This window comes from Sprattus sprattus, assembly GCF_963457725.1.
Source record: "Sprattus sprattus genome assembly, chromosome: 14".
Lineage (NCBI taxonomy): Eukaryota > Metazoa > Chordata > Actinopteri > Clupeiformes > Clupeidae > Sprattus > Sprattus sprattus.
Window position 1 is genome coordinate 8,897,891 of NC_137912.1, and position 22,565 is coordinate 8,920,455.

The 22,565-nt window shown below is 41.9% G+C and overlaps 2 protein-coding genes across 2 annotated transcripts; both read right to left on the minus strand.

The window, feature by feature from the left end:
* Nucleotides 1–6,046: 6,046 nt before the first annotated feature.
* Nucleotides 6,047–9,286, minus strand: LOC308375297 (tetraspanin-8-like; the record flags this gene model as incomplete). The annotated part of the gene is made up of 9 exons (XM_080851374.1): nucleotides 6,047–6,172; nucleotides 6,287–6,370; nucleotides 6,950–7,000; nucleotides 7,096–7,194; nucleotides 7,326–7,421; nucleotides 7,565–7,639; nucleotides 7,817–7,939; nucleotides 8,771–8,836; nucleotides 9,227–9,286. 9 exons carry the CDS (start codon nucleotides 9,284–9,286, stop codon nucleotides 6,047–6,049), a joined length of 780 nt encoding a protein of 259 aa, XP_080707500.1.
* Nucleotides 9,287–10,877: 1,591 nt separating this feature from the next.
* rps16 (ribosomal protein S16) lies at nucleotides 10,878–13,138 on the minus strand. The gene is made up of 6 exons (XM_080850948.1): nucleotides 13,073–13,138; nucleotides 12,930–12,981; nucleotides 12,197–12,298; nucleotides 11,424–11,520; nucleotides 11,195–11,242; nucleotides 10,878–11,067 (listed from the first exon to the last, which is right to left on the minus strand). The coding sequence occupies exons 2-6, from the start codon at nucleotides 12,975–12,977 to the stop codon at nucleotides 10,922–10,924; spliced, it is 441 nt and encodes a 146-aa protein (XP_080707074.1). The 5' UTR covers nucleotides 12,978–12,981; nucleotides 13,073–13,138; the 3' UTR covers nucleotides 10,878–10,921.
* Nucleotides 13,139–22,565: the final 9,427 nt, after the last annotated feature.

Here is a 22,565-nt window from a genome sequence, read left to right on the forward strand (position 1 = left end):
TAAACGTTTCCTCCAATATCACCTCATAAAAACATTATACAGTGATTCAGAGGTTAGGAATCGCTGAAAAATACTACTTTGTTAGTCTTGTAAACGATTGTTTCACCTTTAATTCTTTTGAATTAGAATGGAATATCTTTCCAATTTTGTTGCCCATGGTTCCCAATTATCTGCAACCATCACTCATGTGTTTAAATGGCGCATTATGTTAACTAATACTAAATTATCATGTTAAAAAGGCTAATTCATCACTATTAATCCATTTTGCAATTCTGGCCGTCTTCGGTATCTGGAGCATCAGTAGATTTGATTATGGTCTAAATATGGTCTGACAGAAAGACCCCATTATTCACAGAACAGTGCAAACAGACAGAGAAGTTAAAGCCCTCCCACCAGAGGCACACAAGACATGCCAATGATAGGAAAACACTACAAAGTTTGTGTTAGTTATGCTCGTACAGGGAAATAATGAAGCCCCTCTTCCATACACAAATGACTTCCAGAGTATTCTGGTCTGTGAGTGGTGCATCTTTTTAAAGTGACTCAACCTTTTTGAATATAGCAGAGCCCAGCTGTTCAGCATTAACAAATTGTTAATCTTCTCTGTGACATGAATTAGTGTTGAATCAAGTGATATTTTCCATTCCATTTTTTGCATCAACCTATATCAGAGACTTCAATTCAAAGAATGGATTTTGAACTAACTGGTTCATATTTCATGATTAATTATCCAGACAGGTGATTATTATTATTATTAAAAAATAAATAACAGGAAGAAACAAACTACGCATGCACACGCACACACACACAGATGGTCTCTGTATTATGCTCTGAAGCAATTTCACAACCACATACTAGGAAACCAGTTCTATGTCAGTCTCAGAAAGACAGCAATACTTTTTCGAGACAGAATGAAATGAACAGAAGAGGGCGCTATACACATATAATGCCTGTTGCCAGTGCACACAAAACTCATCGAAACTGCCTGGAATTCGTCACTTAAATTGTTATAATAGTAATAAATAGCTGTTATACATATAATAAATAAGTTCCTATGCAACCTATGTTCATGCCATATGGCTTAGACAAACACTTTATGGAAGTGGTAGACCACTGCTCTCCCATGCCCACATCCACGGCTGAAGTGCCCTTGAGCAAGTCACCTAACCCCGATCACTACTCCCCGGCACCGCCAAAGGCAGCTCACTACTCCGGGTTTTTGTGTAACTGCACTTCACTGTGTGTGTGTGTCACTTCCCTGGATGGGTTAAATGCAGATGTGGATTTAAGAGTGTGTGTGTCTACACCACCTCTGCCATAGAGACACTTTCACTTTCACTTTATGAATGGCACAACTTCAATTACACTGTGCGTTGCCGTAGCGATGGGAGAGAGCAGTCACCTCACTTGGCCTTGAACGGGTACCTGCACCTTTACCGCCACCCCAAAGATCCAGGCTTGATGGTATGGCAGTCAGAGCGGCAATCCGTCACACTGTCCTCCCTTTCGGGAAGCGCACCTATACGCTTCACACACACAGTTATTCCTCATGCATCCTCCAACTGTACTTCTCCCATCCCAAGGCGCCCCACACACTAGTGCTTCACCCATCTAGCATCTTCCAGTCCCGTGCCCCACCTAGCTGTCCAGTTTCTGGTCTTGAGGTGGTGAGAGTGGCTTGGCCCCCGCCCTCCCGGACAAATGTTGTTGCCGGCCTACGGGATGGTTGTCACGATCGTGGCAGCCATTGCCACGATTTGGCGGCATCTGGTGGCAAAATGACTTTTTGTGCTTTCTATGTTTGTTTTGTGTCCATGTGTCTTTGTTGTGATTGTGTGCCCTCACCTGTAACCCATTGTGTGCCCTCACCTGTTCCCTGTTGTGTGCCCTTACCTGTCTCACCTGTTGTAATGTCACTTCCCTCGTTAAGCTAGGGTATAAAGCCCTGGCTAATCTCTGTGGCCCTCATCGGGTCGTTACACTGTTTCCTGTCTATGTCTATGTCTATGTCTATGTCTATGTCTATGTCTATGTCTATGTCTAGCGTGAGTTTTGAGGTTTGTTTCTCTGTTGTTCTCAAGCCACTTTTGTGTCACGTTGCTTTTAAGCATTGCCTCTCGCTGCTAGGGCGTAGTTCCTGTGGTAGCTTAACTTTACTGGCTTCTTTAGTTTATGGCCTTTTGCCCTGGATTTGATCTTCTGTGTTTTTGGGATTTATCTTTTATGTTGGACTACTGCTGTTTGGAGATGTCCCTGTTTTGCAAATAATCCAACTATTTTCAACTTCCTGCAACTGGGTCCTCTCTGTAGCCCACTGGGTTAAACGCTGGTTCCCCAAACCCAGCATCTCGGGTACAATCCCTGAGGAAACCCTGACAATGGTGGAGGAAGGTAAGTGGCCATAAGAGGCGTGGAAGGAGCCCGAACTGCATGCACCAGAGCTTCAACTTGCCAGGTAGTGCAGTTCTGTCGATGTTCTCCAGGCCGCTGGCTACATCCTTCCTGAGCTGGTCTACTTGCTCTTTGTCCTTAAGGGAGGCATCATACCATCGGCCAAGGCTCTTCACAGGCTTCTCAGAGACAGTTGGAAATGGGATCATCACCAATGAGCCAGCTCGATGTTATCTTGCAGCTTTTCTCAGCAGCCGTACAGTGCAAGCCTTGGTCGTGGTGAGGGTGGTAAGGTCGTCCATGTAAGCGCTCAAAGGCGGCAGCCTCAGGCCAGGTCTTATAAGCTGTCCTCCAACCACCCACTGAGATGCTTGAATTATCATCTCCATGGCCAATGTGAAGGAAGATTAAATGCATCACCTGCAGATTATGGCAGTAAACATTACTAGAGTGAAAAATGAGCTTTAGTTACGTTAACCACACTGCATTATGATCTGTACTACGCATCGTCAAAAGTCTGTGAGGGGTAAAATCGCTTGTCGCTAAACTAGGCTAAGGCTACTCTTGTTAGGCTGTATATGGGTGACCTTGGGGGTGTTCATGTTTATAATCACATTTGCTAACCTGTCGTTCTGAGAACTTTCTGAAAAGTTTGGGGTCTGTCTGAGAGGTGCTTAGCCATATTTGACGTGTTCCTGTTTTACAGACGGGTCTCTGTGTGTCGATAGGCTTTCCTTCACAGTCTGCTTCCTATCCGAAGTACTTCCAGATCTCACTTTTTTTCCCCCAAACAAGCCGAGGACGTCAGCAAGAGCTCCTGCACATGAGGCCATGTCTCCCCTGAGATCACTCGCTGTGAGTTTCATGTGTGAGAGCTGGGCAGCCCAGCCTTGCAGTCAATGCTCGCAGGCACCCTGAGAGGCAAAATCGTATTGTTTTTTACGTAAGGTTTCCGCGGTACCTTTCTAGTACCGGTACATTGCGCAAAATTAGCCTATATGTTTTGTTTACTGTACTGCAATAAATTACAAAAAAAATAACTTTTAGAAGCCAGACTTTTTCCCGGACCCCCAGGCAAGGCGTCCGCGGACCCCAGTTTGAGAACCACTGCTGTGGCGTATTGACATCTCACTGCCCCAATACAGTGCACTTACATCTGTAGTCGATGATTAGTGTTGTATCAAATGGAACACTGACTGACGCAAATGTTTACCCAAAAAACTGTGCGCCAGCTTCCTCCAGGCCAACTGGAAATTTTAAACAATGATGGCAGACCAAACGCCATTGACGGCCGTGTTTTGTATGTAAATGTACATCTTTTGGCGTTTTCTGAGTTACCGAGAAATAGGAATTGTTCTATCAGATAACACAGTTATTGTAACCAGTAATAGTAAGTAAGTGATTTGCGAGGCGTCTGTCAGCCAACTTTCCAAACTGAAAATCTGCCGAAAGGCTCCCGCTCTTCCGCTACGTAGCTGAGATGGCGCCCGTTTAGGGCGAGTAGTAGTGATGCGCGAGAGGGCGTTATTTTAACACCCGCCCCAACCCGACCCAAGACATTTTCCAAACCGCCCCGCCCGACCCGTGGGGAATTCTGAAGCGGCCCGCCCGACCCGCCCAATTTGACCCGCAAAAAAATAAAAATAATAATAACAACAAATACAATAAAAAGCCTGGGGCTGAGGGTTATGCTTAATTTAACACGTAACTAAATGAGAAGGATTTGCGCTAAATTCGCATTATTGTGAAACTTCAACGGCAGGTCTACATCAAACAACAACAACAACGACAGCTTTACGCAATTATTTATTGAAGAACTGTTAACAAATGCGTGGAAGACATTAGCCTGGCCATTACCAGCCTGTGACTCCATTTCATTCCGTCTTTCAGTCTGGGCCAACCCAATGCATTTTGGTTTCCGAGATGGGCGGGTGCTTATCTTGAGGTTTAAAATCATTGGAGTTCCCTTAACCAATCAGCAACGTTTAGTAAGCATTCGGTAGATTAAACTCTTCCCAAAGCCAGTTGGGAGAAGAGCTACGACGTCCTTTCCAATCATAAAACTTACCAGAAAATACTCTTGTTCTCCTTTTAATTTTCTGATGTTCTCGAGAGTTGAGACAACTTTTCCGATAGCTTTTCGTGTCTTTTCCTCCAAGGCGAGTTTTGCGTCACAGCTCTGAACTGTTCGCTGATTGGTCCTGCAAAATTTTGAGTTCTGGAGACGATTGTCAATGGGGTTGGGCCAGACTGAGTATGAGCTTGAAATCAATTCAGGCGTAAATACGTAGGCTGGTGTCACCAGGCTAGGAAGACATAGCCTATGTCTATGAATGTCGTAACAGATTTGATGTACCTGTTTTATGCCCATCATATTTGTACAGCGCCTCACATTGAAGACACATGACGTAGTCTGCAATGGTGTCATCGGACAGCACGACTTGTCCAAATGTTTCCCACACCTTGCTCTTTTGGTCGGCTTTCCGTACAACCTTTGCATCGCCTTTTTTAATCTTCTCTCTTATTAAGTCAGCCATTATTGGAGTCCTCCTAGAAGTTTTGGCGGTGCAAACAAAAACTACGGATGGCGTGTTGGGATAAACTAACCGGAGCTGTATCTTAAACTATACCATTCTAAAAGGTAACATAATTTTACAAAATATAAAGTATAGAATAAAATGTGAGGTGGACACCCATGTTATGTAGCCTAACTCAGACGACTAGCAGGAGTGGGAGCTTTGAGTGCAATAACTTTGTGACAGTGGGATGTATGCAATTGATAAGTTTTGTAGGCTAACGCAAAATTGCGATTTCACCTATGTATTCCAAAAGTTCCGGGTTGCAGGTCTTGACTATTTTGACCCGCCCCACCCGAACCCGCGATACTTAGAGAAATCTGCTACCCAACCCACCCGGCCCGCGGGTAATTGGGTAACCCGCGCATCACTAGCGAGTAGTGTCCATCGTTTTACACTGCATTTTTTTTACCGTTTGCAGTGCGCCATCAGAGTACTTTCAGTGACCTGAATTCTGCTGTGTGAACGCCCTAAGCACTGAAAGTCAGTGTTCGAAGTGCACAAGTGCTCGGTTTGAGATAGCGCCAATGTTTTGCTGACAAGTGTTTCGTTTTGGTTATATTTCTCTGGCAACAATTCTTTCTTCCCTTTTTCTGCCCTTATATGCTGTGTTTGCGCTGCTGCTGCTGGTGATGGTTACCGGACAAGAAGTTTCACTTCATTTATTTGCAAGTGATCCAATAAACACTTCATTTAGCGGTCATCTTGCTGATGAAGAGATTATTTATTAAGTGAAAATGTATATGACCCATAGAAGTGAATTCATGACCCATTCTGTGAAACAATTGAAGACAAAGCCTTTAAAGACCTTTTGGTCAAAGTAAGCTGGATGCCACAACTGTAATCCTTCAGTTCAACAAATATATTAATCGGAAAATCTAAAACAAAATACATAGCAGATGCTCACCAGCTTATAATGTTTTATGGTACATCATGAAAACCATATAGCTGCCATTCATGGGCAATAGGTAAGCATTCTAAAAGGTGCAACACAAAACAGGATTATAGTAACAAGTGACCTAATATCCTGCAAGTGCATGAGCAAGTCTCAAGTCCTAAAAATGCAGTCTGAAGATCTCCTAAGAAGCGCATCCAAGCTCTGTGTACTTTGCGTCACTTGAATGTGTTGTAAAAGTAACTGGTGGTGTGATTCTCGTTCTTCTCATTTGGCACAGAATTACACTGGACAAGATGGGACCAACAACCTGTGGAAGCAGCACAAAAAAGCTGTGAGAAGTTGAAACAAGAAAGCAGAATAAAGCACAAAGCAAAAGACACAAATATTAAAAGCTTCCTCATCAATATGACCACATACGTACCAGATATAATAGACAAATAAAAGCGATCGCAGTCATCACTTTGAAGCCCATTATCCAGATGGGGAACAGGTATGGAAAACATGGCTGCAGATGAAAACACAACAAGGAGGAAAACATTTTAGCATGTTAAGTGATGACACTGGGAGTGTCCATATTACAGAAAATGGTCTCTTTAAAGGAAAGAAGGGTTTTAAAGTGCACAAATGAATCCCAGTTACTCTACCAGGTAGGTAACCAGTCACATTATGTGTGTAGACAACAGTCAACCGATAAAAAGTGATTCAAATACATATCTGAGCATGTACTTCCATTCACCCACTAGATTTAGACTAATATTTACTTGTTTCAGAAGCCCTTCCGGACAAAGATGGCTACACGTTCCCTCTGAAAGAAGCTGAATATTTGCAATTCTTTTCTATCTGACATTTTTTCCATCTGTTGTGAATAGGCAGTTGATTAAAACAAGACAACTAGCCAGAGTTGGACTACTTCCCACATCACTTTAACACCTTGTGAACCCTATATGTATGAGTTTCTAACACCCTATGAACCCTATATGTATGAGTTTCTAACACCTTATGAACCCTTTATGTATGAATTTATAAAGATAGAAAGGTACACAAAGCGCTGTTGTCCCTCAGAGATAGCAGAGATGGTCATTACCTGCCGATACACCTGGATTTCCCCAGATATGTCCGTCACATTGAGGTTAATCTAAACAATGCCAAAGAGAGGTTCCATGTTAGGTACGGGTTCTGTGTCAGATGAGGGCGTATAGTGAGGAGAGAAACACAAGGATCTTTACTCACACATACTGTTGTGTTTTCAAGCAGCTGTGGACATCGACATGATTTAGGAATTGTATCTCCCCAGTCACTGGCTCCATTTAGAAAGCCACAACATTGATACTGATGAGAGTGTGTGAGAGAGATAGAGAGAGATTTAATTAATCCTAATTCATAATCAATAATGTTATGGGGGTTGTTCAGCCCAACAGGATATGCACACATCTTAAAGGAGATTTGGAGAAGTATGTTACCATGTATTGAAAGGCATCAAACTGAGACTGTATTACATCCGACTCTTGATCAAGTGGCAGTTCCGGTTTAAATACAACTTTTGCATGTTCTTCCGTCTATGGACATAAGTATCCGTCAAACATGTACACAACCATCTATGTTATTAACCAACACTGGACAATTCATTCATTGAGGAGAGCTATAACGCTATTTGTGTTATTAAATGATTAGTCTACAACATTGAGCTGCTCACACATACCATGTTTATTGCAATGGCTGAGGATACTGCTGCCCCAAGAAACAGCAAGCTGACAAGAAACCTCCCAACAGAGAACTGTGCAAATGGAGTCAAATGAAAGCAAGTAAATTACATGAATACAATCAAACAAATGTGTAGATGTATGTCATATACTGTATATGTCAAACTTCCATTTCTTAACTAAATACAACAGTAGGTCGTCCAATTAAAATCAATACTACTCATCGAAATAATAATAATGAACTAGCTTACCACAATCAGTGGCCACTGCTTCTTCTTGAAGATGCCATACAGCCCCACAGCACCCATAACCACTATCCCAACTCCAACTGCATAAGTGACGGAAAACCCCACAATTGTCCCTGGTTCATAACTCTAGAAGAAAACATTAGCACTATTAGCATACTGTAGCACACAGTCAGTGTGGTTTCATTGATAATAATAATAATAATAATGGATTTTATTTTTATAGCACACTTTCACATCCAAAGAGGTCTCAAGGTGCTTAACAACATCACAACAACAATAATGCAAGGTAATAGGAGTGAAAAAATAGCAATTAAAACAGTGCATTCTAAAAACAATACAGAAAAGAAATAAAAACAGAAACCAGGACTTTAAGGTTATTTTAGTTTACCAACGTTTCAACAAGTTTTTATCAGGGTATCTGCTATACAAATATTGACACTGATTTTTAGGGAGCATTGGTCCACATGTTCAGATAATGTGAACCAGCTGTAATTCACTCCCAATTGCAACAGATAATAACCACAAGCACTCAAAGCAGAATAGACAACAACACATCATCAGACTGATACAATAAAAGAAGGGAAACGGAAGAATAAAACGGCAACAATTATTTACAATTATATTCACTATAGGATAGAGATTATCAGAAAGCTTCTTGTTGAAGCAAAAGGATATCCAGATTACCACCTCTGGTAGGTAGGATGTGTTTTTCAATACCTGAATGAACATTAATGAGACTATAGAGCATTTCTTTCCTGTTTGAATCTTGCTGTTTTTTCCAACGCCTCATAAAGACCTTAGTGTGCGTTTACTCACTATTTTGCTATTAAAATACTGAAAATGAATACAACAGTGAAATATATTTACAGAGAAGGCCCGAAAACCAGAATGTTACAATGAATAGCCTATGTTATAAACAAATGTGTTTCTAACACTTGTTCTGCCTTCACCCTTCACCTCATAGACTTGATGGTGTCTGCCATGAAGAAACAGTGTCAGGGCAAGCCAAATAGTTCCCAGAAGCTGAAAAACAAGGTCACATTAGTCACATAGTGAATAACAAAAGTATATTCATAATAATAAAATAATTCTCCGATACCACTGTTTTGTTACCACACAAAAGTTTTATGTTTACTTTTGCTTGGAAATAGCCTCCTGTTATACATTTTATTTTATATCCATATTATTAACAACCTGAGCTCATCTGCTGATAACAATACCTGTTTTCATTGCATTTTGATGGTAACTGGTATTTTCACTGTAGTAATACTGCCTTATTAAGTACTTGAATCGGTATGGCAAGTACACAAGTGGAAATACTCATACTCATACTCGAAAATGTGGTATTGTATTGTGGCATGAATTTTATTTTGTTGAAATGACAATATTGAACTGACTAAAACAATAACTCACCCCTGTAATGACATTCACAACAATGAATGTCTTCTTCAAGCATGTGCTGACTGCAGCCATCCTCCAAAACTGAGACTTTCTGTCTATAAATGCTAAGGCACCTTAGCGGCAACACAGCAAGCTGAGCTCGTCTGAGTGCAAATGAATATGGTGCAGTCTCTGATCAGAGTTTCTATTTTGCTGTGCCGTCAAGCCTTACACACTCTTCTTGCTGGCTGGCTCTCAGATTCAAAGATCCCCTTTCAGTTCTCACTCCCTGTAGACAACGTTGTGAAATGAAGGTGTGATTCCATAGAAAGGTACAAGCTGGAGATATTTCCAGGAAAACTGCCAGCCCAAAAAAATGGACTTGCATCTCCAGAGACAGTTACATTGGTCATAGGCCTATTGGACTTGCCTGTGTTTAACTCCATCTAGAGGAAAGTATTCAAAACAAAGTTCATGTCAACAGCAGTTAATGTTCTAACTGCAAAGCTTGCACAACCAGACAATTGAGCAAACTTTCCAAATCAAAAAGTCCAATGACTAGCATGTGTACATGTAAATACAACTGTGGCAAAACTGCCATTGATGCTATTTGATATATTAGACTTGGGTCAATATAGCCCAGAACAATGCATGAGATAGTCACATATATGGCCACTTGTTATTTATCTTTTATAAAAATAAAAAAAGATGCCCATCAGCTGTTGCCTAGGTTTTCTCAAACATTGTTTTTAAATTTGAGGTTACATTTTTTTCATTAATAAGCTATTCTTAATATTTTACCAGTGAAACATTTATTTTATCAGAACTTTTGTCTTAAACATTTAAAAAAAAAAAAATAATCTTCTTACTGGGTGAATATTCCATACAATGTTTATGTTAGGCACATGTCAATTTGTATCAATAATTAGGCTGGCCATTCCTACTTAGATAAAGGCTAAACAGCCAACCATATTGTTAGGTAGGCTTTTACCTTATCACCAAATAGCTAAGTAATATGTTGAAGACTGATCAAATAAAGAAATGTTTAACTGGAAAAAATATTTGACTAACTGATAAATGATATGAAAAATGTTTTTAACTTTTCAAACGTAGAGGCTAAATGGCCTACGTCACTGTCTCTAAAGCAGTCAGTTTTTCAGTGCATGCATACTTTACAATATGGTCTGGGCTGTTTGACCTTTCTGTAAGGGACGAGCCTTATTATTGATACAATTGACGTGCACGTGAAATTGTATGAATTAATCACCCAGTTTCTGAAGTTCTCAACCTTATCCGCCCTCCCCTGAACCACCCCCCTCTGGGTTAAGAGGGTCTCATACACATCGGCCAGATCTCTCCACCTCATGCTGAACCTTCGACCCTGTTCTAGCTAAAGATCACATCAGACTTTTGCATGGAACATTAAAAAAAAAAAGACATAAATTCAAGATGTCAAGTTCTGCAGCCATGTTTTATAAACTGAAATAAAAGAATGTGAGGTTCTCACAGGTTCTGTTGCATTCATAGTTTTCTGCAATGCACTGATTTTCTAAAAAGTCAATTTGTAGTTCCATTTACACTACAAAAGCTAATTCTACCCATCACTTACCATGAGGACTGATGTATGAAATTATGTATGCAGTGATTTCAGGATCAAAAATCATAACACCCAACAACTGAGAAATTCTTTCCCCTCAATTTTATTGTATGAAAATGTACAGGGCAAGTTTAACGGTAGGACTTCTGGTAGCGGGCACGGGCTCCAGGTCCACCGAACTTCTTGGACTCGCAGCGACGAGGGTCAGCCACCAATAGAGTCCTGTCATACTGGATCAGGATGTCCTTGATCTCTTTCTTAGAGGCCTCATCGACATCTGCAGGAGGTGGCAAATTAAACACGTGTTCAACAACTGATCACCTCTCCTCAGAGATAAACTCCACATACACTCACAAAAAAACACACCACTGACTGAGGCTTTTGCTGTTTAAATGAGAACTTACATTTCTGGTAGTACGCCACCAGGGATTTGGAAATGGCCTGACGGATAGCTGCAAAGTGAAGAGAGCAAAGACTTGATACAGCGAAATAAATACATTAAAAAACACTTGTCCATGAGAAAGCACAGTTGATACCAGAATAGTCCAAGAGGGACACATTTGTATTTTAAAAATCTCTAAAATTGAAGGCAAGATGTGCTCCATCGATACATCTTTCCATCCATCCACCTACCATAGACCTGAGCGACGTGTCCACCACCCTTCACACGCACCCTGATGTCCACCCCAGCAAAACGCTCCTTGCCGAGCAGAAGAACGGGCTCCAGCAGCTATGGACACAAGAGCACGTAGCATTAGGTCACAACTTCACATTTCCTCATCAAAGAGTATGTAGATATGGATCCATTTGGAATATTTGTACTGAAATCTGAATCCTTATTAATCCAGTCAAGCTGTCAAAAATATATCAGTAATCAGATGTGCAGCGGCCTTTCAGCTGACACCCTATAAATCACCTGGAACCGAATCAATACTGCAAAAGGTCACCTATCTACTCTTTTTCTATATAAAATCAAACTAGTCATTTCCCTCCAGTAGATATACAAGCTAGACATCATCTGCAAATGTAATATCTTGCCTTGTGATCCACTAAGCACAAGCAGATAGTTAGCAATGCCATACAGAAATATATTGTAGCGACACATGTGTACACACAAAAAAACAGCCAAGTCTACAACCCCAGGATGTCTTTAGATAAGACATTGGTTTCCACTCACCAAATTCATATTCAACTTAAATATTCAATAAGCCAACACGGCCACACCATCAGAAACACTTCATGATTTATGGATCAATGACATAATGAATTCTTGCCTTTCCCTTCCCATCAGATATCATTACTTCTACTGAGACATACAACACATCAGACAGCTATTATTCTAAAGTAGATATTCAGCTCTGTCGTACACACCAGGGAACAGCCAAGACGACAGCAGCATGACTTACCTTGTACTGAAGAGTTGCTGGCTCAATCATCTCAAGAGGTCTGCCATTCACCTTGATGAGGCCATTTCCCCTCTTGCAGTGGGCAACAGCTGTGGCTGTTTTCTGTTTAAAAAAAAAAAACAAGGTAATTGGATAAATGTTCTTGTCTCCTTACCCAACACTTACTAGATGGTTCGTCACATAACTTGCTATGGCAGCCTAATAAACTCGGCCAGGTTCGGTTCCTAGCACGCTAGCATCAATTAGCTGACAACGTTACAATGGCAACTAAACAAGTGGCCCGAACGGAATTTAACTTAAGAAAAATACATGTATTTGAAGGTTAGGTTAACGATATTAAGTACGCACATGCTTCCAGCCACATTTCAGGAACATGTTCATTAAGTTGTATAGGCTGCTAGCTAAATAATGTTAGCTCCTTCCCCAATTGTATACCACGCACGGCAGATCCAAGCAGCCAATGCGATAGGAGGTTTCACTAGGCCGCATTTGATGAAACACGCACTTAACTTTAACTTTCTACTCTAAATCTATCGCGGTTAACGTTTTGAAGTTTTAAGAAACATTCTATCGTTGTTCTATGACAACTTGGCAAACATACATATGCTGTAACACATTAGATCACAGTCAATTTGTACACTGACAAGCTACCCAGGTAGCATGTTGTACCCCGATTCAGTAGCTAGCCGCCTAGCTTAAAGCCACACGTGGATGTTTGATATTTTGTACTTACTTTGCGTCCGAAGACCTGGACAGATTGGAGTGGGCCTTTCGCTGGCATGTTTCTAGAAGAAATAAAACCCAAATGAATGCTACAAAACGTATATATAGGACAACAATTGTGTGATTGTCAAAGGAGCTCAGCGGAGCACATACCGTCTGCAGCTGCGGTGCCGTACGGAGAGGCCGAAAGGGTTTCAAACGCCGAAAATCAGGGGCATGGACACGACACAGAGGAGCATTTTACGGTAATAAATTGAACCTGTTTACGACTATGGGAGTGGCCAGAGTATGGGCTATTCGGAGATGTACGTTTTCACATTTAATTAAAAGAAACCCAGGAAGGAAGGTAAAGTAATTGAGCCAGATTTATGTTTATTTCCTATTTAGTAACAGGCATGGACAGAGTACAACCACTTACCAGAGTCGTATGTCTGCTACATGGCCTCTTAAAAAGTTGACTGGCGTTCCACATTGCTTGCAATACACCCATATTTTACTGTATTTGTGTGGTGTAAATGTGCAGTCCACAATTTATTTTAATCCAACATTATGTTTTGTGACAAATACAGCAAATTGCTCCTCACAGTCCGGTCAGTGTGTGCAATATTTAAAAAAAAAAAAAAAAAAAAAAAAATCGTTTTCGTTCGTACACAGTCTTGACCCTGTAAGTGATAAACGAACATAGTGGCTCGGACCGAGCCATAAACAATTCCAATTGCAAAACCCTGCAAACATCACCAACAGCCCAGTTGACACTGATAGAAGCTTGCCAAAAAACGAACTGGTGCTCATCCTCATGCAGGAGACTGATAATCTGAAGGCATCCCTTCCCTCACACGGAGTAGAACAGAACGCCGCCTGGATATACAGTAAAGCGGATAGGGCGCCCCCTTGAGGTGAACCTGTGGAAACTGAGCTCTTATCTGGTGAGAGTAGTGCTGTCAAACGATTAAAATATTCAATCGCGATTAATCGCATTTTTGTTATAGTTAACTCAAATTTAATCGCGATTAATCGCACATTTTTAACTATTCTAAATGTCCCTTCAATAATTTTTTTTGTATGCTCTTATCAACATAGAAAAGTGGATTGGCTTGCTTTATGCAATGGTTTATTTTATTGAAAAACAACATTGCCAAACCGGGCGGTACAAAATAAAATAAGAAAGTGCACATTTCAGATAAACAAGGACTCAGCCTATAGTGCAGTTAAACCATGGCTTAATATTTTCTTTCTTTCAAGTTTGCTGTGAACATAGAAGTCAGGCCTCTTATTTCAAAAACAATGAACCGTAACAGTTAGGTTACCAATAAAAGTTAAGCCTACTACTTATGTGCTTTCAGCCAGCTGCCTGTTAAAATTTTCAGACAACAGTGAAGCTCGCTTTTTTTGCACAACACAACTTTTAAAGGTAAACTTTCTATTCAGAAGCTTTTTATCATCCATTTCGCCATATCGCGCTCACCATTCACTCAAACGTAACGTTAGCCTACTACACAGTTTGGGAGAGCAAAAAGAACGTTAATCTAAAAAAGATTTTTTTTTTTTACAACGCGTTAATCGCGCAATAAAAAAAAAAATCAATTGGTTAATTAATTACTTAATAACGCGTTAAACTGACAGCACTAGGTGAGACACATCCAGATTAGGGTTCCTATATATTTTTCACCTTTTTCACTTTTCATTAATTTCCCTGATATGTTTGCAACCCCTGGCACATTCTAGATGACTGCTGTAAGTAAATTAAGCATTATAAAATAATTGGGTTCTAGCGCGTAATTTAGCTGTTTCTGATTGGACGAGAGACGTTCCATGCTAAAGGTTATTCTTCAACATACCTACAGTTACGGGACTTTTCACAGCTAAAAATAAATCACTCCGCGATGAAACATTCGCATTGATGATAACCGTTAATTCAAAGTTTTTATAAAAGCAATATAGCACTCGTGGGAGTGGGGTAGGTAAGGGATAATCCCACGGGTGTTGTTGCCTACGCCACTCGGCCTGGCGGCTTCGGTGGCTACGGCCGAACACCACCCGTGGGATTATCCCTTACCTACCCCACTCCCACTCGTGCTATATTGCTTATATAAAATAATTCTACAGTCAACAAATTAACATTTCAACACAAAGTTATTGATTCAAAATGGTTTATTTCGCCATTGTTTCTCCGCAACAAAAAATAGTTCCATTGTCAACGTCTTGGTTTGGAATTTTAAAAACTTTTAATTAACGGTTATCATCAATGCGAATGTTTCATCGCGGAGTGATTTATTTTTAGCTGTGAAAAGTCCCGTAACTGTAGTATGTTGACGAATAACCTATAGCATGGAACGTCTGTCAATCAGAAACAGCTAAATTACACGCTAGAACCCTAGAACGGTTTATCAGCTGTTTGTTTGTTTGTTTACTACATTATTTATCTTGCATTTATCTTACATGTTCATTAAGCTGTTTTGAAATGTATATTGATTGTTCTCAAAAAATCACCAGCGCTAGTCAGAAGATTTCCCTCTTTACCCACGTAATGCAAACCCCCCTACTTATTCATACAAGACAAGCAAAGCAGCTCAGCTAGCCGTGCATCTTGGTTCCGATAGTCAAATGCAGCATTCTGTCTGGTAACATGCATGACTGTGCTAGTGAGAGAGAGTCTCTTGACCCTTGTTGCCCCCCACCCCCATGAACTCTCATGATCAAAAACTAGTCTGGAGGGCTCAGCGATAGATTTTGTATAATTGTCCTTTTGGTGTCCATCTTCTGCTTTAATGACAGTGAATTAGGTGCTTGTGTATTCTTGTCAGTGTATGTAGGACAGTACATCTCTTCCTTAAGAAGCATTTCTAAAAATAAAAAAAGTACTGATAACTTGACCGGCTTTATCTAAGGAACATCAAGCACATAATAGACAAATGATAAATGAGTCATAAATGAGTGGTCAATGAGTTGTGATGCAAACATGCTTACACACACCCATGTCTCATGATCGGAAATGTTGCCTACTGTACAGCAATAATAGGCACAGTTTGATCATGTGACATAAACAGTCCCCTCCCACTAGTACCAATGAGTACAAAATGGTCATAAGTTATGAATGTTTTGGTGAATTAGCTTAGTCTCACACTGAAAGAATTGAGAAAAGTCCAACCTTCCCTTCAGGACATCTACCTCACAAGATGCCTCCGAAGAGCTGGCAGGATCCTAAAAGACTGTCACCACCCATCCTTCAGACTGTTCACCCTGCTGCCTTCTGGTAGAAGGTTCCGAAGTATCCGGGCTCGCACCCGCAGACTGGAGAACAGTTTCTACCCTAAGGCCATCAGACTCCTAAATGAACAATAATGCACTCTCATCACTTTACACTCGCCACTTTACTCCACACAGGCTCACTTTCACTGCTGTTTGCGCTACATTTGCAATATTGCACCATCCACAAACTTGAAGTGTCTTTGTCTCTGGGTTATTATGGGTATAATATGTCCAGTATAGCTTAAAATATCATGTAGGTATGTTTATCTGTTTAGTATCTGTTTAGTATGTGTATTTATGTTTAGTATGTGTATTTATGTTGAGTATCTATATTGTATATTTATTGTTTATCTAGGTGGTCTACTACTCTGTCTTTCATATGTTTGTCTAATGTTCAGTACTTATTGTCAAGTTATGTTATGTTATATCATGGATGGAGTACTTATATGTTTATTTGGAGTACTTACTGTATATGTTTATATGTTTATATGTTTATATGTTATGTCTTGTTATGTTATGGTAGTGTGTGTCCTGTCATAAGAATTTCAGTGCCCAGTCCAACTCTGTTGTTCTGTGTATCTGACAATAAAAAGACTTGACTTGACTTGAACCTTTAATATAAGTACATTTATTCTGAGAAATAAAAACCTCATCAAGACGTAATTGTTTTTAACACCCATATGTGCCACAATTATTGGCTCCCCTAGAAATTGTTGTAAACAAAATGTTACTGAAGCATCTTTTCATACTTCACTTGTGTTAGGAAAGTTTGAAACAGTAATCCATGACTTCCTGTTTCACTGGGGTATGAATATGAGGTGACAGAGGCCAAATTCCCTCAGTCTTCAACATTAGAAATATTAGAGCACATAATTAAATAATGAATTAGGGCAATGTTTAAAAAGTAAAAATAAAATTAAAAAAAGCCCCAATGCACAGTGAGGAGGGATGGTGAGAGAGGCAAGAAAATCCCCATGGATGACTGTGTGAGAGTTACAGAAAAATGTTGCATCTTGGGATCACAAAGTTTACCAAAGCTACCTTCAGACGCCACCTCTATGCCAATAAATTATTTGACAGACATGCCTAGAAAAAAAAGCCTAATTGTCTAGAGTGCTTAACGCTGCAGGGACCTTTATTGAAACTGTGTTCTGTTTTCAGATGAAACGAAACCAGAGCTTTCTGGCAACAAACACTAAAGGTGGGTTTGGCGTAAACAGAAGGATGACTATGCTGAAAAGAACCTGATCCCAATTCAGTCTGGTGGAAGGTCTGAGATGTTTTGGGACTGTTTTTCCTCCAAAGGCCTTGGGAACCTCATTAGTGTACTAGGCATCATGGACTCCATCAAATACCATTTTAAATCAAAATCTGTCTGCCTATACCAAAAAACTCAGCGTTGGATCTTCCAGCAGGACAAGGATCCAAAACATATGTCCAGATCAACACAAAAACGGTTTACTGAACACAAAATCAGGCTTCTACCAAGGCCACCTCAGTCCCCTGACCAGTGGTGTAGTGGAGATTTTTTTTGTGGGGGGACGCTAGATGTGACGTCACCAAAAACGGAATCCCACGTGCACGCGCACACACACATTTTGGCAAGTGTGTTTTTAACTGGTGCATTTTCAATATTTTTTTTTTTTTTTGTATAGTGATTTTTTTTTTTCAACATACCCGAGTGAAATCAATGGGGGGACGGTGTCCCCCCGCATCCCCCTCCCACTACACCACTGCCCCTGACCTTAACCCCATAAGTTGACCCCATCTGTGGGTCGAGCCGAAGAGCAGAGTGCACAAGGGAGGACCTAGGACCCTGAATGATCTGGAGAGATTCTGTAGAGGAATGACCTCAAATATCCTATTCTGTATTCCCCAATCTCGATCTTATAGTAGGAGACTCTATTGGCAAATAGGGGGGGTTGTACAAAGTATTAAATGCAGGGGTGCCAATAATTCTGGCATAAGTGGTTTTGTTCAAAATAGTTATTAGAGGGGTTTTTTTCTCTAAGAATGTACTTCAATTAAGGGGTTGGATTTCTCATTTTATTATGAGACTAAGCCAATTAATCAAAAGGTGATTTTCTATAATTTATTTTACGGATCTTTACGGCCATATTTACCATGGGTGCCAATAATTGTGGAGGGAAATGTATTTCCTATTTTACAATGCTAATATAATTCTGTGACTTAATTCTTCTTCAATATTGTTAGTTGTTCTTCAAAAACGAATACATATTGCCTCTGTGTTGCCTCTAACAAAATTAGATATGCAAAGAAAATCACAAGACACCTATGTTCTTTAAAAATCAATCCGCGGTCATACACACATTTCTCAGAATCAGGGAGTTTGTCCAGAGCACCAAACCCTTTGAGCAATGCCCTGTGCTGGCATGGGCTATTATGTAATCTTTTTCTCCTGCATTGCACATGCATAATTCCCATCATTATGACACTGTTTATGGTCTGACCATTGCAGAATTATGAGTGTTGTTGAAGTCGTGCATATCTGTGCAGTGCACTTTGTAAATATTCTAGCAAGTGTATTTAGAAGCAACATAAAGCAACACACACACACACATAACGCACACACACACACACACACACATACACACACATACACACACACACGCGCACACACACACACACATAACGCACACACGCACACACAGGCACACACACACACACACACATCCTCACAATGCTGTGTGCTGATGTAACAAATGAAGGGACACAGCTGCGCGGGAGTGACGGTGTTCATATATCTGGGCATTCTCTGGCCTTGGCCATATTTGGACCGACTCCACTGCCATCCCTCCAATAAAGGCCTTTTAGGGGCCACTGAAGTGGCGTTTATGACTGATATCCCCGGGTCCGTGTCTATTTAGAGCAGCTCATCCCCTTCTTTAATTGCCCCATTAAGGAGAAAGGGACCCAGGGAAACCAGCAGAGTGCCAAGCGTTTTGGAAGCTGTGTCCATCGTTGAGGAGAGAGAGTTCCTCTCTTTTTTTTTGGTGACGTATTATTATAAACATATCAGCTTCAGCCTGTCACGTCAGCGTTAAAGTGCACAGCCAGGGGTTTCAGTCTGGTTTCACTTGAGCTGCCGCCTCCGCAGCTCTCTCTCATGAAAGTGACAGTGCAAATAGACCAGTCCAGCGGCTTTTGTATGGGAATTCAGGTCAGCTTTTCCCTAAGGAGCACACTGGAGGAGGAGTGATACAGATACAGAGCAGGATGTGGTTGTCTGAAGAGGGCGACTTTGGGCTGCACAAGTGCGTTCAGATGTAGTGTCTGCATCTGGCCTGTAGAGGGAGCCATATACATCTTCCTCTTGCGAATGAGTTCCGGTGCTGTTTGAAGGATGGCTATCAGACCCCAGTCACTGGTCCTCTAAGTACTTAGCATTTCAGGCAGCAGGAAGAGTAATGACTCATAGACACCATCCCAATGTCTCCCCTATGGCCTAAGCTTTGAACCCTCACAGACTTAATTGACGTCACCTGGTAAGTGATTGAGTGCAAGAGGTGGCAAGGGCTTAAAAATGGTATGACTAGTAAGCACGCTGCGACATATCACGTTTCTGGGGGGTTCCCCTGGTAACGCTGTTTTTCACATAACAACGCTGTGAACTGTGGGTAATTCTCTCAGGTAAAATCTGCAGAAATGCGGACTTACGGAAAGTGTGCACAAGGGGCTCAAAATATCTGTGTAAGTGCCCTCATGCACCTGACGGTTTGACAGTGGGACAGCCCTTAGCCTTAACGGTTAAAGCGGGGAACGCGCCTCAAATTCTGAGAGTGTTAACAGTGGGACTGGGCCATGAACAGTTCACAGCGTCCACTTCTGCCAAACTGGTGACGTCCATTTAGTGCACGTGGGCAGTGTGGTGGTGTTTACAGCTCCGTGCTGGTGATTAAACAAAAGTGGGTACTCATGCAGCTTGTGATGCAGAAACGCAGAGTGACGTGTGCGTGGGACCCTGAAACAAGCACAGACCGTTCAGAGTCCATCTGATTCAGCTTCCCATGGAAGTGTTATTGTGAATCAGTGGCTGACATTCACTAGACTGAAACAACATCTGACGCAAACGTGCTAAAATAACTCAGTTTTCATGCAAGGCATTATTGTCGGTGCGTCAGAGTCCCCTCTTGGAGCACAGGCGGTTAGTTTTATTCAACAAACACACAGGCTGAAATTTGTATTCAGTGCCAACATTTCCATGGACAACACATTGACTGCAATAAAGAGCGCCCCCCTGTGGATGTACAGTGTGGTGGCATGTCACTCAGCAGCTAAGTATTGAGAACTATTTGGATTTGGAAATGTACATTTCACATGAATCAAAGACAATGTGTATGGATTCATTGGAAGAGACATTTGTTGAATGTCAAACATGGAGCCGTCTGCAAGGAGAGGGAATAACAGACGGAAAGAGACAAGGAGGAACCCTGAAGTGGCATTGCTGATCCGGGCAGCATGTTATATTTTGACCAAAGAGGTCAGAGGTCACCTCAGTGTGTGCAGGGGTGGGGGGGGGGCGCACAGCATGGCTGGAGCCTACGGGGGGGCTGCTGGAGATGGGAACACTCCAGATGTTCACATGGGAGACAGGAAGCGGAGAGCCGCTCGGACAACAGGCTTCCGACCTGTGACGAGTCGGAGAGAGACCGCGTTCCCATGGTTCAGCGGTGGCCCCCAGCGGTTGTCCCAGCATTCATCCTTTCACTTGGCGGACACTAAAGACACGCTCTCACTCTCCTGCAGCGATGGACCGTGGATTTGATGAAGTCAGCGGTGCAGATGAGATTTTTAAACTTATTAACTGATGCTTGTCGCCTTACGTAGGGAGAATGGTGGGGATGGATCGGGGTCACTATGAATCTGGGGGAGACTTGTCCCCCCCGTCCCCAGTGCTATTTGCGCCCCTGGATGAAGTCAAATTTTCCTTTCAGATATATTTGCTTACTTTCCATGCCTATGGTCTTGGAGGCTTGGGTTATCATGACCTTGGCATAATGTGAGCCAAATGAAGATCCACGGTAGTGCATATGAGTAAAGTTTGTGCTCTGAAGAAGAAGAAAAAAAGAAAAGAAGAAGAGGTGGAGAAAGAGGGGGGGGGGGGGTTGTAAGCCTGGTGTCTGGGCATACTCTTACCCTTAAAGGAGGGAAGAACAAGATGAGCCCCTGCTGTGGCAGTGTGGAGCTGAAGATAGATAGCATCTTGGGAATCTGTATACACTGGTGTGACTCACACTCCGTCCTAGCCTCTCCTGACATTTACAGCGGGCATTGTGCTGTTTACACCGCACGCCAGCGCTCTGAAGACACCTGGCTTCTTTTATTGTCAGGGAGGCGCCACCTTCTTCCAACCATCCCCTGCCATCCCCTGACCCAGCCACTTCCCCATGGCAGAGGGCATCAAATGTGGCATGGCACTGCCCTTTTTTTGCTACTCTAAAACAGCTCCAGGTCCGGCCTCCCCCCGCCTGATCTGTGTCGGAGCTCTTGCCCTGGTCAGGGATGCATCACAGAGGTCTGGCACACATGTACATGGTGTCCTCCCTGTGGAGTCTGGCCTGGGTCTTTGTTGGCTGATGCTCGTCTTTCCCTTTTTGTCTATCAGTTTTTTTCCCCCCAGAGAACTGTTCCTCCATTAAGCCGCTGCTTCCTGCAGGCAGCCATCTTGCAGACAGCCACAGTTCTTCTTATTAAAAACAATTTACCTAGGACGCTAACTATTGTGGAGATATTTATGCAAAGGCCAGAAGGCAATATAAATATATTTGGAGAGGGGGGTCTTATGTAAAAGCAATGTATCGTTAAAACACTTACAAACAGGGTGTATTACATGTGAATCAGCAGGGTAACAGGAAATCAAGATATTTACATTGCTTCCTATTTGTATGTTGATGTTTCTCGGGCATAAACATTGGACAGCTCTCTCCAGCTCGGTTTCATTGAAAGAAATACATTGCTGAAGTTGCCGGCGAGCTGGTTGCCTAGGAAACTCCTGGATGGATGATAAGTAACCAGAGATACATTTGTTTGTGTAGAGGGTCTTGTGTGTGTGTGTGTGTGTGTGTGTGTGTGTGTGTGTGTATGTGTGTGTGTGTGTGTAAATGCATGTTGTTTGGGGGAGGCCTTGTGTGTGTGTGTGTGTGTGTGTGTGTGTGTGTGTGTGTGTGTGTGTGTGTGTAAATGCATGTTGTTGGGGGGAGGCCTTGTAAAAGTGGCCCCCTCAGGAGGAAACGTATAAGGTCTGTGAAATCATCCGCCGATTTCCTGCTGCCGTGGCGATCCGCTCCTGCCCGTGGTCCCTCCAGTGCTCCCATCTGTCAGTCTCATGGTGCGCTCTCCAGGCCTCTCCACCATTTTGAGATAAACGCTCTCAGAT

What these genes read in the sequence shown, in the direction of transcription:
- rps16 (XM_080850948.1), bottom strand. Translation starts at nt 12,977, where the DNA reads ATGCCAGCGAAAGGCCCACTCCAATCTGTCCAGGTCTTCGGACGCAAA. An exon ending in TCCAGGTCTTCGGACGCAAA is followed by an intron (nt 12,299 to 12,929) that starts GTAAGTACAAAA and finishes TTTTTTAAACAG; the next exon opens with AAAACAGCCACAGCTGTTGC. An exon ending in ACACGTCGCTCAGGTCTATG is followed by an intron (nt 11,243 to 11,423) that starts GTAGGTGGATGG and finishes TTCACTTTGCAG; the next exon opens with CTATCCGTCAGGCCATTTCC.